Below are 16,554 nucleotides of genomic sequence, written 5' to 3'. Positions count from 1 at the left end.
GGCACCGGCTTGTCTGGCGTCGCCGCTCCTCCTCACCCCTCTAAACTCAGGAATAATATCCCAGTTCTTCCCGGGAGGCGTCAATACCGGTCTGGCGGCCCTTGCGGCTGAGGCCAGGGGCGGGGCCTCTGCTGCCGCGCTCGCCGGCCCGGTTTCTGTGTGGGCCCTAGTTGGTCCGTCCGCTGTCTTTCGTCACAATCACTTCCTGGTCACGCTGTGGGAGCCTGGGCCGCTTATGCTTTCCATGGACTACGTGTCCCGTGTGGCTCTGCGGCGGCGGAAGCGGAAGCGAGTACGGAGGTACCAGCTGGTCTCCGTAGGGGGGGTAGGGGGCTCCATGAATGGAAGCCGCGGCGGTGGCGGGAGCGGCCTGAGCTGGGCAGCGGGGCCAGGGCCGGGGGTTGCCCGGGGCCCGCGCCGCTGCATGGGGGCGGCCGGTGGGCCCTGAGGGAGGCGGGCGGGCCGAGTCGGGAGGGGCGGGGCCGGGCGGCCGCAGGCCGGAGGCGCGCCGGGCTGGAGCCGGTCACGATGCCCCGAAGGAAGCAAAGCCACCCGCAGCCCGTGAAATGTGAGGGGGTCAAAGGTCAGGGGTCAGGGGGCGCGAGGGGGGAGGAGCGGAGGTGGGGTCAGCGGAGTGGGTTCAGGTCAGGGTGAAGGGGGTACTCCTGAGGGCTAGGGTGGGCGATTTGGACTCCTAGCTTCCGACTGAGGTACTGAGGGAACCCGAGAGGTACGGGAAGTAGGTCCACGAGGGCTGGCTCTTCGGGGAGCGGGCGATGGACACCGTTCCTCAGGGAGAATCCACAAGCCCCCTCCCCTCTCCAGGGGATACTGAAGATTCTCTCGACGAGGGACCCGGGGCCCTGGTGTTGGAGAGCGATTTGCTACTAGGCCAAGATCTGGAGTTTGAGGAGGAAGAGGAAGAGGAGGAAGGTGACGGCAACAGCGACCAGCTCATGGGCTTCGAGAGAGACTCTGAAGGTGGGTTTTGGGGAACTGGTGAAGGACTGGTGACTGCCGGGATCTCAGCCCTTCAGGAGGCTGGTTAGGGTTTAGTACTAGTGAGCAAAACACCATTTCCTGCCACAGCCTGTGGCTGGTTTAGTTTAGATTTGAGCTAGATTTCTTCATTGACCTAATGGTACGGTCAGCTCCATCTCTTTGGCAATGTTGCCCAGTCTATACAAGTCTGCATTGTAGTGAAGTACTGGGGTCTAGCCCAAAGGGTAATGGACTACGGGAATCATAGGGAGCACCTGCTTAAAAGTAAATGTTCTCTAATACCCTTGTTTCCCACCTTAGCCCATTCCTTATTTGTGTCTGTTTTTAAGAGGTTCAGGGAAGCAGCCTTTCCATAAATCATTCTAGCTAGTACTTATGTCTAATTTAACACTTTCACCTGAAACATAAGTTCCTTTTGTATCGAGGTTTTAGTCTATACCTCAAATATGTCTTCTTCCACATTCCCAGCTCTTCCCTGTGTTAGCATCACCCCATCCTGATTTGCTGCACTACCTACCCAATTATTTTTGTTATTGAGGGAACCAATGTCAAAGAGGACCCATCCTTTAAGCTTAGAAGTATTTTCATTGTTCTCACCTCCCTCTGTTCTGCCTCACTCCTGAGATAGGATATTTTGTAATCAGCTCCATAATAAAAGGTACCTTAAAAGGTACCTCACTAGTATAAAGCTTAGAAAAAGGTTTTAGGTCTTCACCATTTGTATTTTTACTTTATCCCAAGAATCAATTAATTACATTATTGATTCTTTTCAGTCAGAGGTCCACTGTGAGCCACAGATCCTTTTCCATTCAGTGGAACTAGATTTGGCTCAACCCTACCATCACTATGTTAATCCAGGCTCAGAGGCAGACAATTCATGTTGGAATTTTCTGGAGTCATTGGAGGGGAGAGCTTGGTCCCTAAGAAGGAACTAAAAGGATGGCTGAAGCTAAGAGAAGGGTGGGGCCAAACAAGTGGGGAAACCACAGATGACTTGAAGGGGAGAGTTTGGGGCCTGATCTTACCCAATGTTGATGTTCCTTCTCATGTCTGTCTCACCAGGAGACTCTCTGGGGGCCAGGCCTGGGCTTCCCTACGGACTGAGTGACGACGAGTCTGGGGGCGGCCGGGCACTGAGTGCCGAAAGTGAAGTTGAGGAGCCAGCCAGGGGTCCAGGGGAGGCCAGGGGTGAGAGGCCAGGCCCAGCCTGTCAGCTGTGTGGGGGGCCGACAGGTGAGGGGCCGTGTTGTGGGGCAGGAGGGCCGGGTGGGGGGCCCCCGCTGCCCCCACGGCTACTGTACTCATGCCGCCTCTGTGCCTTCGTGTCCCACTACTCGAGCCACCTGAAGCGGCACATGCAGACACACAGCGGGGAGAAGCCGTTCCGCTGTGGCCGCTGCCCCTACGCCTCAGCCCAGCTCGTCAACCTGACGCGGCATACCCGCACCCACACTGGCGAGAAGCCCTACCGCTGTCCCCACTGCCCCTTTGCCTGCAGCAGCCTGGGCAACCTGAGGCGGCATCAGCGCACCCATGCAGGGCCTCCCACTCCTCCCTGCCCGACCTGTGGCTTCCGCTGCTGTGCCCCAAGACCAGCCCGGCCTCCTACTCCCACGGAGCAGGAAGGGGCAGTGCCCCGGAGACCTGAAGGTAAAAAGCCAGAGTTCAAAGAACCTGGGGCAAGGGAGGGTGACCCTAGGAGTACTTGGACTCATAGCCCAGGTCTTGTTGTCCCCACAGATGCTCTGCTCCTTCCAGATCTGAGCCTCCATGTGCCACCAGGTGGTGCCAGTTTCCTGCCAGACTGTGGGCAGCTGCAGGGTGAAGGAGAGGGTCTCTGTGGGACTGGATCAGAACCAATGCCAGAGCTGCTGTTCCCGTGGACCTGCCGGGGCTGTGGACAAGAGCTGGAGGAGGGTGAGGGTAGTCGGCTAGGAGCTGCCATGTGTGGGCGCTGCATGCGAGGAGAGGCTGCAGGGGGTGCCAGTGGGGGGCCCCAGGGCCCCAATGACAAAGGCTTTGCCTGTAGCCTCTGCCCTTTTGCCACTCACTACCCCAACCACCTGGCTCGGCACATGAAGACACACAGTGGAGAGAAGCCCTTCCGCTGTGCCCGCTGCCCCTATGCCTCTGCTCATCTGGATAACCTGAAACGGCACCAGCGCGTCCACACAGGAGAGAAGCCCTACAAATGCCCCCTCTGCCCCTATGCCTGTGGCAACCTGGCCAACCTCAAGCGTCATGGTCGTATCCACTCGGGTGACAAACCTTTTCGGTGTAGCCTTTGCAACTACAGCTGCAACCAGAGCATGAACCTCAAACGCCACATGCTACGGCACACAGGCGAGAAGCCCTTCCGCTGTGCCACCTGCGCCTATACCACGGGCCACTGGGACAACTACAAGCGCCACCAGAAAGTACACGGCCACGGTGGGGCAGGAGGACCTGGCCTCTCTGCCTCGGAGGGCTGGGTCCAACCTCATAGCCCACCCTCCTTGAGCTCTCGGGGTCCAACAGCCCTGGGCACCACCGGCAGTCGGGCTGTCCATACAGACTCGCCCTGAACTAGGCCCTTCTCCCCCAGGGCCCTATGGATTAGCCCTGACCCTTCTGTATGTTTTATACAGACTGACGAGAAGCCACCTTCTCTTCCTTGTTCCCCCGCTGGCCAGGGGCTCCACACAGACTAATCTAGGCACTATATGGACCAGCCCAAACCCCATGGGCAGGGGGCCCATATGGACCAAGGGCTTTGCGTTGACTGATGCACTTCATGAGCTCAGTGAGAGGGGCCCTGTGTTCACCTCCACTGCTCCCAGGGGCTGTGGAGGGAGTGGCTGTGGGACTGCCCAGCCTCCCATCTGTTTATTTAACTTATTTCAGTGCTTTATAATAAAGGAAACACTAACAAAGCCATGTCTATGCTGAGTTGACAATGGCAAGCACAGCTCAGCCTCTCCCTTAGCACAGGAGTCCATGCTGTGATGAGGGCAGCAGGGGCAGCGAGGGCACCAGAGGTAGGCAGCAATCAGGCTGAGTTTAATGATAGGGAGCTGGGCCAGACCATACAAAGACCTCTGCCCATCCCCTTGACCTATGGCCAGAAGCCAGAAGCAGCCAGGGGTGGGGGGAGGAGGAGGAGAACAGACTAACTCCTCCCAAGGCGTGTAGCCATGGTCCCTTGGATTTTGTGCAAAATACTAATGCTAATTTGGCATTGAGGGCCAGCTCTGAAAAAAAAAAAGGAGGGGAGGGGGGAGTCCTTTGTGTAGCCAGCCCAGGGGAAGGAGAAGGAAAAGTTGGTTAGGAGGCCCCTGGCCAACGGGAGAAAAGGGGAAAGTAGGAGGGAGGAAGATAAAGACCCCCCAGCTTGGGGATACAGGCACAGGGCAAGTTTCTGTATATTCCTCTGGCGTGGAGGGCTGACATGACATCCAAGCAGTGGGTTACAGATCCTCATCTCCAATGCCCTCGAAGGCGAAATTGCCGTGGACATCACTGGCACTGGCATCAGTGCTGGGACTGCCAATCCCCCGCAAACTCACAGCACTCAGCTTGCTCTGTAACAGAGGCAGGGCAGGGGTCAGAGGGCCTGAGCCTCCCTGAGACGCCCTACAAACACCAACCTCACCAACCCTCACAGGTAACTCACTGAGAGTTTGACCATGGACTCCCGGCTGGCATCAGGTGACTCCTGGGGAAGAGGCAGAGAAGTGTCAGAGACCTCACTGGGGGAAGCAGAGGCAAGGAGGGAGCCAGGGTGCTGGCCAGTAAGCAATACTTACAAGCAGTGGTGGGGACTTCACTGCTTGCTGGCTGTCTGAGCGTCTCAGGGTGCCCCCCACCCGCCGGCGCAGCATCTGGGATGGCGACACAAGGTGTTGATGAGGGCAGGATCCCTCCCTTTAGAGTCCCAACCACTCCCCAAGCCCCGCCCATCCCCTCTCAAGAGAAGCCTCACACCTAGGACAAAAGGCAAGGAGAACATAGCTGCTTGGTCCCCACTGGCTTCTTACCTTCCTGATGTTGCCGCCAGACTTCTTCACCATCAGTTCATCTACCATGGACTGCAGGCAGATGCTCATCATAATGGCCTGAGGGCAAGCAGAGAGCTCAGCCTGACCTGACTAGAGAGGTCACCTGAGCCCGGCCCCCTTCAGACAAGGGCTCCCCCTCACATGGAGTCCTGGGAGCCCTAGACTTAGGAATCTAAGAGTAATGGTGCAGTGGGCTCCAGAGGAGGCCTGAGGGTGGGCTCACACCTGGGGGCTGGTGATGGTGACCCACTGTAGTCGGTCCTTGCTCATGAGGTATTCGAAAGCCAGTTCCAGGCGCACCTCACCCCGGCCCCGACCTGGGCTGTTTGTGCTTCCACTGAGCAATGGCACCTGGGAGAGGAAGGGGAATGAGGCTGAGTTCATTTTGACCAACCTGCCTCCCTCCCTGACTCAACACTGCCGATTCCCAAAGCTCAAGGCCACTGAGGCCCCCATCCCAGCAGGCCTCCCCCTCCTGCCCCAACTCACTGAGGAGGTGACCCGCCAACACCGCATGCGGGTGACCCGGAAGGAGCCTTCACGGAGTTGCTGGCCAGGGAGGCGGAGCTGGAGGCTGAGCTCACTGTTGCCTGCGCTTACCACCACAGGACAGTCCTTCTCTGGGAAGTCGGCCACACAGGCATCAAAGCGCAGGTAGCCATAGTGCCGCAGGGTCTGGGCCAGCCGCAGGAACTGAAATGCAGATGCCGTGGGGGGTGGGTCAGGGAGAGGGAGTGGGGGCAACTTGAGGAAAGCAACCCCTTGGAGGTGGACAGGAAGGAAACAAGGCTCACTTCCTTTTTGGAGACCTTCTCTTGCAGAGATTTAAGCTGCCGATGCTGTTCCTTGGTGACCAGGATCCAACCACGCTCAATATCTGACACCGTCTACAATGAAGACGTGGGGTGGGGGGCAGAGGCTTCCAGTCAGAGGTTCAAGGAAGGTGTCCAGTTATCTCTGTCCAACCTGAGCCCTGCTTCCACACTGGAAATCTCTATGCAGTGAGTCCTTATCAGCTTATAAAATAGGGAGAACAGCAGTTGTACCAGGTGCCCTGACAGTATTCTAAGAATTTCCCCATTAGCTGGGCACAGAAACATGAAGGGTGTTTTCTTGGGAGAGTGGGCCACCAGGCCCATTTTTAGGGGAAGGGTTCTGAGGCAGCTCCAAGCTCACCTGAGCATAAAGCAGGTTCAGGCCAACCCGGTTCTCCATGACATCGTCGTCATAGGCAGAGTCCCAATAACTGTGAGGCCAAGGGTGGAGAGGGGTAATGGGGCTAAGCTGGGGTAATAAGGCAAGAGGTAGGATGGAAATTGGAGGCAAAATAGGAGCAATTTGGAACTCGCGGAAACTAACAGAACTACAGTTGGGAAGCTTGGGAGGTCTGGTAGAAGCACCCAGCTCTACCCCCTTGTTCCAATTCTGTCTAAATACATGGCCCAAGAATCCAATCCAGCAACCCCCTCCTCTTCCAAGCCCAGCCCTGACCTCTTCCTCAGCACAATCTTATATTCTTGACTCCGGAGGCTGGTAACAGACACATAAGGCAGCTCAAACTCTTGCAACTTCCGTACAACTATGGGTAAAAAAAGAAAAAGAGGAAAATGTCATGGCACTCAAGAAAAGGGAAAAAAGAGGGAAGCTGCCCTGAGGAAATGCCACATTCTGGTCTTCAAGGCAGAGGGTGGCAAATGCACTACTGGAAGCACAGGGAAGCAGTAAAGTCCAGAGAAACTCACAAGAAAAGGCTCCATCCTCTTTGTCTTGAACTAGAAAGAGACTAAAGTATCCGATCAAGTCATCTGGAAGATCCAGCTTTGCAGCCACAGCCTGGGAACAGGAATAGGAAGTATAGCTCATCATATTCGCTGGTTCCAGTCGCCCCCAAGACTGGGACCCTGCGAAAGGGGGCGCAGTGCAGAACAAGGGCCTCACCTCCAGGACATCCTCAGTTTGATCTGAAGTTAGCACGTTGACCAGAACTTTTTGCCCATTGCTGAGAAGCACTTCCAAGGAGACCTCTTCTGTGGGGACCTGCTGTGTCTCCTGGTGGTGAGCAGACATGGGGATGGAAGACACCAACTTATTAACAACTGCCCTCAGTCCAGTTCTGACGCATCCCTCTGCTTTCTGTTCTCAGCTGCTTAAATAAAGGCTGATGCTTCCTTGATTTCATTTGTACAGCAGAAGTTGCATTCCAGAAAAAAGTGCCAGGATGACTCTTCTCTAGTCCCCTCCTTAAAACGACATGGCCTTCCAGCAACATCCTTCCCTTAAATCTTAACCCAAAGCCTTACCTGTTGTGCCCGACGCAGGAAACTATTGAAGGTCTCGCTGCTCCCAAGCAATGGGTCTTGCCGAACTGTGGGGACAACAGAACGAAGTTCCAGTAACTTAGGACTCCCTCTTGGCTCCCCCTAGTCCTCTTCTTGGTGAATCTTCCCTGACCCCATTTCCTGGGCAGGTGATGGCCTGCCACACCTCCCAGATGGCCTCATCTCACTAAATTCTTCATCTGTCCCACCCTTGGCTACCATCTAGTTGGGTCCAGTCTGTAGAACTAGGGAGAGAAAATGACGGCAGTCTAGAGCACAGCAGATACAAATGAAGTTTTCCTCACCAATCTAAATTGCTTTAGGAATAGATGTTAGAACCCAAATTATTTTGCTAGTATATAGAGTTACAAAATCCTTATATACTTTATAACTTTTGCTAATTAAATAACAGATCAAAACAGAGGTTTCCCAGATCTAAAACTGAATGCAGGTTCTACAGAACCAGCGTTTTTAGTTTCTCTCTCCACAGTCGTCAATGGCCTAAAGTTCCCTCCAACCACTCACCAGCTTGCATGTACTTCTCTAACTGCTCCCTCCTCTGTTCCACCTCTGCAGGCGTCAGAGAGAAAAGTTTCTTTGGGGGGAATGCGGGAAGCACATTGGCCCCATACTCCTTCCGAAGCTATTTAGAGAAAGAGACATAACTCTTCACAGAAACATAGAAGAGGCAACCAGACCCACCATGTTTTCTTGGGCTCCCGTTCTCTCAATCCTTGTGCCCCACCCCCCTCCACCCTGCCCATCTGGGAAACAATTCATTGGACAGAGTTAGTGTCTCAAAGAAGCCATGCCTCGGTCCTATCTTACTGTGTATAAGTCAACCCCTCCACAAGGTTTGTGTGGGATCAGGGCAATGGGAGTCCCTTGATTATCTAGCAAGACACTGTTCATTGAACCGACAGGAAGCAAAAGGCTTTATAAAAAAGTTTATGTGCACAGATGGTTAAGCAATAGCTAAGTATGTTCACAAAGTATCTTAGGACTTAGAGGCACCTTGGCAAGAAACAAATCCATTTTTTAGTTGTAGAAACTAAGTCCCAAAGAAATTAGGCAATTTGCTCTGGGTAACAATTAGTATAACCAGGATTCTGTGCTGAGTTAAATACAGCATTCACAATCTGGTAAGGAAGGCAGAGAAACATTGCAAACCAGATACACAATAACTGGACCAGCTACACGTACTGAGATGGGCCAAAGAACATACAAGGAAATCGGTGAATGGTTTGTATGAGCAGGAAAAAGAATTTCAAGTTGCAGCTCAGATGACAGAAGGAATGTGCTTTGGCCGCCGGGAGGAGGTCGGTTTTTCCATGCACAGGCAAAAGCTGAAAAGCAGTAAGACTGGAGACAGAGAAAAGCAGGAAGGAAGATATGAGTATAGGGAGGAAGCGCAGTTAGCACAGCAGCTTCGTAGATAGTCCCCGATAAAGCACGGATCCTCCCCTGTGGCAGTGATTAAAAGAGAACTACAGCCTAGAGGGAAGCGATGAGGGGAAAAATGGAGAGGGCTTAAAGTTGCCTCAAGGCAGGGCTGCTAGTCCCACCTGCTCGTGCAGCCCCAGGAGCTGGCTGTAGCGCACCCGGCAGTGCAGGACTCCATTCACGTGAATGTTATAGGCCTGAGGACACAAAAGCAGGCAAGCATTTTAGGGTCGCAGTCTGGGCTACCCCGTTGAGAGCCCTGACCGGAAGTTGCCTGGCACAGCTGGGTCTGAAACAGGCCGACATCTACCGCAAATTAGTTTGCCGTCCTCTCCCAGGGCCAGTCCAAAAGCAGAAAGACCAGTCCGGGTGGAAGTCGGCCGCTTGGGCCGCCGCGGCCCAGCCCGGGGAGAAGTGGCCGAACAAAGGACTTGCAGGAGCTGGAGCGACCTCTCGAAGAATCTGGGACATCTGATCTCAGGGGTCAGCAGCCCCGGACCAGGCCCGGAAGGTGATGGCCAGGCCTCGGAGGCCGCTCCGGGAGGGCTCGGGCCCGTTATCCCCGCCCCTGTTCGGCCCCTGTTCGGCCGGGCGCTGGCCGCTTCTCACCACGTAGGCGGAGCCGCCGCTGTCCCCGTTGCGGGACTCGGTTTCGGGAATGGAAAAGTGCATGTTCCCGGCAGCAGGGCCCGGCGGGGTTCCGGACTGTAAGGGCCGCGGCGGCTCTGCACGCTTGCCTCCGCTGCTCAGCGCGTCCCCGCAGCCTCACACGCCATTTTGGGGGGGGGCCGAAGATCCGAGGTGGGAAGAGTGGTGGGACGTCCGCCCCGAGCTGCAGCTGTCCCAGCATGCTGGGAACTGTAGTCTGAACGGTACGAGGCGGCCGTCGGGGCCGGGAGCGCACAGCGGCAATGGCCCTCCTCGGCACCCGTAGGCGCAGGGGTAGAGCCCGGCTGCATGTCGGAGATTGTAGTCCTCTTAGGCTGCGCGCAGCGGGTGGCGGCCGCTCAGCCTCCGGCCCAGGTGGCGCTGTGGTCTCAGTGACCGTGGAGCAAGGCTCAGTGATCGAGATCGAGCGGGGCGGAGCCTAAGGCGGAGAGTGATGGCTGCCGTAGCTGTGTCTGTTCGCGAGGGTGAGTGAAGGGCTCGGGCGCACAGATACGCGAACCGACAGGCTCCGGCCGTCTGGTGCTAGGCCCCCGGGCTCTTCTGGGCCGAATCGGCCGGTCCCGGCGCCAGGTCCGAATCCGGTCTGCACAGCCTCTGGCGCAGCCGGGCGCGACGTACCGACTGATTCCTGTGAGAAGGGTGGGTGACCCCGCCTTTCCTTTGATCCTGCCGCACAGCGCGTCCCCACGCGGAGTCCCGTCTCGCCTGGCGCCCGGCCGCGGAGCCGTGGCCATGCAGACCCAGCAGCCGGCCGCGCCGACTCCCCTCAAACCCTCCCGGAGCCCCTCCCGCTCACTTTGTGCACTGTTTTCTGATGCAGAATCGGGATCCGGGATGAAGGCGGAACTTTCTTCCCGGCCTGGGGTAAGTGAGGGTATCCACCCTCCCGAGCCCCCTAACAAGGTTTTACTTGATACGCAGGAGGCTGTGTTAACTTAATTTCGCCACCGCCTCCATCCCTGTTTCGTTTTATTTCTCGGTAAAACAAGGAGACTTTACCGAGTTCTCTCACTTGTTACGTTAAGTTGACTCTGACCCTGGGAGAAGCGTCGATATCCGTGGGATGTAAGGTTTTAGCAGGTAGTTGGTGGCAGTTAGGGAGACTCCAGGACTTGACTTGGTGAGACTCTGTAAGCATCCAGTAGCGTTTATCACCTTTGGAAATGCTGAGGAAGAGTAGTATTCTGTGTCTGTGTCTCAGGCAGGTGGGAGGGAGATGACCCAAGAAGAGAAGTTACAGCTTCGGAAGGAAAAGAAACAGCAGAAGAAGAAACGGAAGGAGGAAAAGGGAGCAGAACCAGAAACTGGCTCTGCTGTATCTACAGCCCAATGTCAAGGTGCTGGGGACAGGGATCTTTCAATGGGCTGGGGTGTAGAGCTGGTAGAGGGATGTGGTGGGAGGGAGGGAGGGGAGACAGGGCAGAGTTGGTTTGAGCAAATGAAGAGAAGAGTATCGATAAATAGGGAGTGAGGCTTTGGCTGGGACCCGGATGTTACCTGCCTGGGGTTTGGGCACCTCTTCCTTCTACCTTTTGTAGGCCCAATCAGAGAACCCCCAGGGCCTGGCAATCAGTCAGGCACTCCTGGGGAGAAAGTTTCAGCTGGTCGGAGTAAAGCTGAACTTCGTGCTGAGCGGCGGGCCAAGCAGGAGGCAGAGCGGGCCCTGAAACAGGCAAGGAAAGGGGAACCAGGAGGGCCACCTCCTCAGGCCTCCCCCAGCACAGCTGGAGAAACCCCTTCAGGTATCTTCCCTTCATATCAAGACCTCTGTTACTAATTCTTATGCCAGCTCAGTTCTCCAGAGTAAAACAGCTCTCCCCTCCCTTTCTTTGCCTTGTGACCCATAGTTCAAAATTCTCCTCTCAACCCCATCTTACCCATACTCCTTCTACTCTCCTCTTTTTTTTTCCCTTTCCTATTTTTCATGATGCCCTTTATACCCCAAGAGTAAATTATGTAGTTGCATGTACAGTATCTTGAGAGCATGATCATTATCTTTTAGGAGTGAAGCATCTCCCTGAGCACACTCAGGTTGATGACCCTGCACCGCTGAGAAGGCTTGTTAAGAAACCAGAGCGACAGCAGGTAGCAAGTGGGTTCAGTGCATGGCTAGAAAGATCCTGGGGAGATGGGATAGAGGGAAGAGAGGTGCTTGGGGCAAGGTGAGACTCAGAAAGATGGGGTTTGGATCAAGGTAGTCTCACTGTTTACTTCCTCTCCAGCTTTATCCCATAATTTTTTAAAAATTAAATTCAGTTTTATTGAGATATATTCACATACATACAATCATCTATGGTGTACAATCAACTGTTCACAGTACCATCATATAGTTATGCATTCCATCCCATAAATTTTTAACTTTGGGCCATTGGCTCCATTCCCCTGTTTTGTCAAGGTCCCTACACGAAAGGATTATGGATCCAAAGTCAGTCTCTTCTCTCACCTACCCCAGTACAGCCGACAAAACTCTCTGACCCAGTATATGAGGTAGGATCTTATGAAATTGTCATAATTTTTAAGTCTGAGGAATTTCAGTGACTCGGTATTGAAAACAACTGGAAATTTGTGGGAAGAAGGATGGACTCAAGGCAAAAACTCTAGAAGAAATGGGGGAGTCTGTGCTAGTGAAGGAAGTTGCTTTTTATCAGGGGCAGGTGGGCCATGGGTGCTCAAGCTCCCTTGCAAAGTGTGTGACACCGCCATCCCATCAGCATCCCATCCTCTGTGATCCACCCAGCCATGGTGCGGCTCGGCCTGCAGTACTCCCAGGGCCTGGTCAGTGGCTCCAATGCCCGGTGTATTGCCCTGCTTCGTGCCTTGCAGCAGGTATGCTCATCCTGTTGCCTCTTATGACCCAACCCCACCTTCCCCAACACTACCCCAGCTTCTCTCACCAAAGGTAATTGCAGGGGGGAGAAGAGGGAATGACTCCACCCTCAGAACACCTTCCTCAGTGAGGTTTACCCCACCCCCATTCCAGGGATTTTTATTTGGAGCATTTTGCTTAGTTTATATTCTCCCTAGGTGATTCAGGATTACACAACACCTCCCAGTGAAGAACTCTCAAGGGATCTAGTGAATAAGCTAAAACCTTACATCAGGTAAGGACGACTGCTCCAAGTGTACCCCCACCTACCCAGTCATTTTCTTGTACCCTTTCTCTGGCTTTTCAACTTCTATTTTCACTTTTCTGTTCTCTTGTTTCCTTTTTAAAGATATTTTTTAAATGTGAAGGCTTTGTAAGTAAGTTGTAAAGACCTGCACAAATGTAAGGTATTGTTGTTGTAGCTTCCTGACTCAGTGCCGTCCTCTGTCAGCGAGCATGTACAACGCCATCAAGTTCCTTAACAAGGAGATCACGGGTGTGAGCAGCTCCAAGCGGGAAGAGGAGGTGATGAGTGTGAGGAATGAGAAAGGCATGCCGTTGGGGGTAGAGTTAAAGCAACATGTTTAGGACTCCCAGGAAGGGCAACACAAGCCCTAGTCAAGGGCCAAGGAAGAGGCTGGGTAGTCTGACTCATGCCACCTTTGGGCCCATCATTATACACATATTCAAGCATCGGGCATGATAAGCAGAAGTCCCTAAGCATCTTACTCCATCTAGGCCAAATCAGAACTTCGAGCAGCCATTGATCGATATGTGCAAGAGAAGATTGTGCTTGCAGCTGAAGCAATTTCACGCTATGCTTATAAGAAGATCAGTAATGGAGATGTGATCCTGGTTTATGGATGGTATGGTCCAGATCACAGTACTGGAAAGGGATCCTGTGTCTGAGAAAGTTGGGGGATAGAACAGTCTGAAGAAGGGGCTACCCCTTGCCCTTTAGGAATGGGCTGGCCATCGGTTAGTGACATTGATAGCTGAATCCTCCTCTCCATTCACTCCAGCTCATCTCTGGTAACACGAATTCTTCAGGAGGCTTGGGCCAAGGGCCGGCGGTTTCGGGTGGTAGTGGTGGACAGCCGGCCACGGCTGGAGGGAAGGCACACACTACGTTCTCTAGTCCGTGCTGGGGTCCCTGCCTCCTACCTGCTGATTCCTGCAGCCTCCTATGTGCTCCCAGAGGTGAGGGCAGGGGAAAGGGACTTCAGAATTGGCAGTAAAGGGGTAGAGTAATAGAGGTATAATCCTACCTTTCCAAGGTTGAATTATTTAGAAAATTTTAGAATGATATAGGTCCTGTTTATACTTAATGGGAAAACCACCTACAGCATGCCATAATACAGTCTAGGTATTGTAAGGACATTATATTAAACTTGCAACCACTGAGAGGCAACAGGACAAAAGTAACTACAGAGTTTATTTTTCCTGAGGGAGGTTTGGTGGGTCAATGCTCAGGTGTTTTCCAAGAGAGCCACCATTAAGATTTGTTACTCATTGTTTTAATATTGCTGTTCTGGGCAGAAGTGGAGAACTTTCTTGTGCTTTGAGACCACATGACTTTTTTTTTTCCCCCTTCCCCACTCTCCAAAACAGGTTTCTAAGGTGCTACTGGGAGCTGACGCACTCCTGGCCAATGGGTCTGTGATGTCACAGGTCGGGACAGCACAGCTGGCCCTCGTGGCTCGAGCCCATAATGTGCCAGTGCTGGTCTGCTGTGAAACGTACAAGTTCTGTGAGCGTGTGCAGACTGATGCCTTTGTCTCTAATGAGCTAGGTAAAGAGGCCCAGGAAGGCAGAAGAGAAGGTTCCAGGGAACCTGAGGTTTGAGAGGGTGAGGGGAGGTTAAACTACAACTTGTTTTCTGAAAGGACATAAATGGGTACACCTCCCATTGCAGATGACCCTGATGATCTGTTGTGTGAGCGGGGAGAACACGTGGCCCTGGCTAACTGGCAGAACTACCCCTCCCTACGGCTGTTGAATCTGGTCTATGATGTGACCCCCCCAGAGCTCGTGGATCTGGTGATCACAGATCTGGGGATGATCCCTTGCAGTTCCGTGCCTGTTGTCCTACGAGTCAAGAGCAGTGACCAGTAAGGGGGAAACACAGGGTCAATAAATGACTTATTTCCTATACTCAGCAACTCTGCCTTTTTATATCTTTTGCATTACAGCCACTGAGTTTAGGAATCCAGAATCCCCAGCCCCTTTTATCAGTTGCTGTCAACCTCAGATCTCTATGGAAAGCCTTTCAGGTGACTGTAGCTCCAAGCCAGAGCTTTGGGGCCAAAGTGAAGGTTAGTTTGGAGACCAAAAACTATCCAAGTTATCATTCATTTTTCCAGCATTTCCATGCCAGACACTGAGCTAGGTATTGGGAGGAATATCAAGACAAGAATCCTATCCTTAGCAATAGCTTGCATTTATTGAGTACTTACTACATGTCAGAAACTGTTGTAAGCCCTTTCTTATCCCTTTAGGAAGGTTAATACAACTCTTATGAAGTGAGATTTTACAGATGAGAAAACAGAGGCACAGAGAAGTTAAATTATTTGCTCAAGGTAACATAGCTAGTCAGTAGTTACTGGGATGTAACCTCAGGCAGTTGGATCCAGAGACTTGGGTCCTTAACTTCTTTGCTACATGCACTTAAGGAGCACTTGTCATGGTGGAGGAGGAGACACAAATAATATCTACAGTATGAGATAAATTCCACTAGTGATATGAATAAAATTTTTTGGAAGCAATCAAGGATGATGGCACTCATTCTAGTAAGGTTGGAGAAGACTTCACAGGTAACATCTGACCTAGTCCTTGAAGGATAAGAAATTTCCCAGTTGGAAAAGAATGGGAAGGCAGTTCAGCATAGGAAATAGCTTGAACACAAAGACAGAATAGGCTCTAAAATGACTGGACTATTTTAGAGTGTTAAGTAGTGTGGTGAGGCTAGAACTGAGGCTCACGTGGAGAGTGATAAAGCTGCAAAAGTTGGTTAAGGCCAGAGTGTGAGAACCTAACCATTGTTGGCCTAAAAATGGAGAGTCATCCATTCTCTCAGTGTGCATGTGTGTTTTCTTCAAAAAATTTAAACAGCATAAAAGTAGAGTGAACCATACAAAGAATCCCAATCACCAGATGGAACAGTTATTACGATTTGCCACATTTGCTTTCTGTTTCCTTATTTTCTTTGCTGAAGTTATTTTAGAGCAAACCCCAAACATATAATTTTACTCCTACAAACTTCAGTATGTGCTGCTAAAAAATATGGAAATTTCCTTATAGAACCATAATGTCATTATCACACTTAATAATACTTTCTTAGTAATACCCAATCCATAGTCAAATTTCCTTGATTTTCTCAAAAATTATTTTTTACAGTTGGTTTCTTTGAATCAGGATCCAGACAAGTCCACATGTTGTATTTGTTTGATGTCTCTTTAAATTTCTAATAATCAAAAGCTGTTCCCCTAACCCACTCCACCACCCCCCCACACACACACACAATGACTTGCAGAAACCAGGTCAATTGTCTTATAGAATGTCCTGCATTCTGGATTGACTGTCTCCTTGTATCATTTAACTTATTCCTCTAAATTTTTTTCCTCCCTGTATTTCCATTCAACTTTTTGGTCATGAATACTTCGTAAGTGGTGTTACGTGCTTTATACCGCCTCACATCAGAAGGCAAACAAGGGCTGGTTGTTCCACCTTCAGTGAAAGCCTGACCCCCTCCATTTCAGTTTCCCAACAACCTTTCATTTCGTGGTTTCATCCACTGGTGATTATTGCCTGAATTATTTCATTAGAGGTTGCAAAATGATTTTTTCAAATTCTATAATTCTTTCTGCATTTACTAGCTGGTATTCTTCCCCTTATCAGAGTGATATAATTATTCAATTATGATTCATACTGGAAAGGGAGGATAAATGCTTAATTCTTCCCTTTATTTTAATTTTTAGGGAAGAGGCAGTCCCTAGTTATTTCCAGTGGTGTACAATGAGCAGCTGTTGCTGTTTGGCTTTCACTCTCATTTTTTTGTTTGTATGTTTGTTTGTTCGTTTTAGGATTATTATGAACTCATGGGTTTTTTTATATTCAACATATATCATTCAATCATCAAAATTAAGCAGGGAATCAGCAGGGTCAGCTCCATGCTTTAGAAAGGTAACGGATAGAGATTAGAGGCAGAGAGAGGTCAGTT

At 51.9% G+C, this 16,554-nt stretch overlaps 3 protein-coding genes across 10 annotated transcripts; 2 read left to right on the top strand and 1 right to left on the bottom strand.

The window, feature by feature from the left end:
- The first annotated feature begins 409 nt into the window (after positions 1-409).
- Positions 410-3,914, top strand: ZNF513 (zinc finger protein 513). Of its 3 annotated transcripts, none has more exons than XM_037813135.1 (4): positions 410-568; positions 826-981; positions 2,065-2,652; positions 2,743-3,914. In XM_037813135.1, the coding sequence occupies exons 1-4, from the start codon at positions 529-531 to the stop codon at positions 3,564-3,566; spliced, it is 1,608 nt and encodes a 535-aa protein (XP_037669063.1). In that variant the 5' UTR covers positions 410-528; the 3' UTR covers positions 3,567-3,914. The 3 variants fall into 3 exon arrangements, with proteins under 3 accessions (XP_037669063.1, XP_037669062.1, XP_037669064.1); XM_037813134.1 differs by having other exon boundaries at positions 461-583; XM_037813136.1 differs by lacking the exon at positions 410-568 and adding an exon at positions 645-730.
- A 106-nt stretch (positions 3,915-4,020) lies between these two features.
- SNX17 (sorting nexin 17) lies at positions 4,021-9,601 on the bottom strand. The gene is made up of 15 exons (XM_037813137.1): positions 9,410-9,601; positions 8,923-8,997; positions 7,883-8,000; positions 7,340-7,404; positions 6,978-7,088; positions 6,782-6,872; positions 6,531-6,618; positions 6,216-6,285; positions 5,834-5,926; positions 5,529-5,732; positions 5,265-5,390; positions 5,019-5,096; positions 4,788-4,862; positions 4,655-4,696; positions 4,021-4,562 (listed from the first exon to the last, which is right to left on the bottom strand). Exons 1-15 carry the CDS (start codon positions 9,470-9,472, stop codon positions 4,449-4,451), a joined length of 1,413 nt encoding a protein of 470 aa, XP_037669065.1. The 5' UTR covers positions 9,473-9,601; the 3' UTR covers positions 4,021-4,448.
- Positions 9,602-9,855: 254 nt separating this feature from the next.
- Positions 9,856-14,493, top strand: EIF2B4 (eukaryotic translation initiation factor 2B subunit delta). Of its 6 annotated transcripts, none has more exons than XM_037813274.1 (13): positions 9,856-9,933; positions 10,290-10,333; positions 10,671-10,806; positions 11,008-11,211; positions 11,472-11,554; positions 11,865-11,956; positions 12,181-12,295; positions 12,494-12,570; positions 12,758-12,860; positions 13,074-13,201; positions 13,358-13,535; positions 13,947-14,127; positions 14,251-14,493. In XM_037813274.1, the coding sequence occupies exons 1-13, from the start codon at positions 9,903-9,905 to the stop codon at positions 14,448-14,450; spliced, it is 1,572 nt and encodes a 523-aa protein (XP_037669202.1). In that variant the 5' UTR covers positions 9,856-9,902; the 3' UTR covers positions 14,451-14,493. The 6 variants fall into 6 exon arrangements, with proteins under 6 accessions (XP_037669202.1, XP_037669201.1, XP_037669204.1 ...); XM_037813273.1 differs by having other exon boundaries at positions 12,758-12,869; XM_037813276.1 differs by having other exon boundaries at positions 9,899-10,099; positions 12,758-12,869.
- Positions 14,494-16,554: the final 2,061 nt, after the last annotated feature.

The sequence above is a fragment of the Choloepus didactylus genome, chromosome 20, assembly GCF_015220235.1.
Source record: "Choloepus didactylus isolate mChoDid1 chromosome 20, mChoDid1.pri, whole genome shotgun sequence".
In the NCBI taxonomy this organism is placed as follows: Eukaryota; Metazoa; Chordata; class Mammalia; order Pilosa; family Megalonychidae; genus Choloepus; species Choloepus didactylus.
Note: the sequence above shows the minus strand (reverse complement) of the source record. Positions and strands in the feature narration are given on the sequence as shown.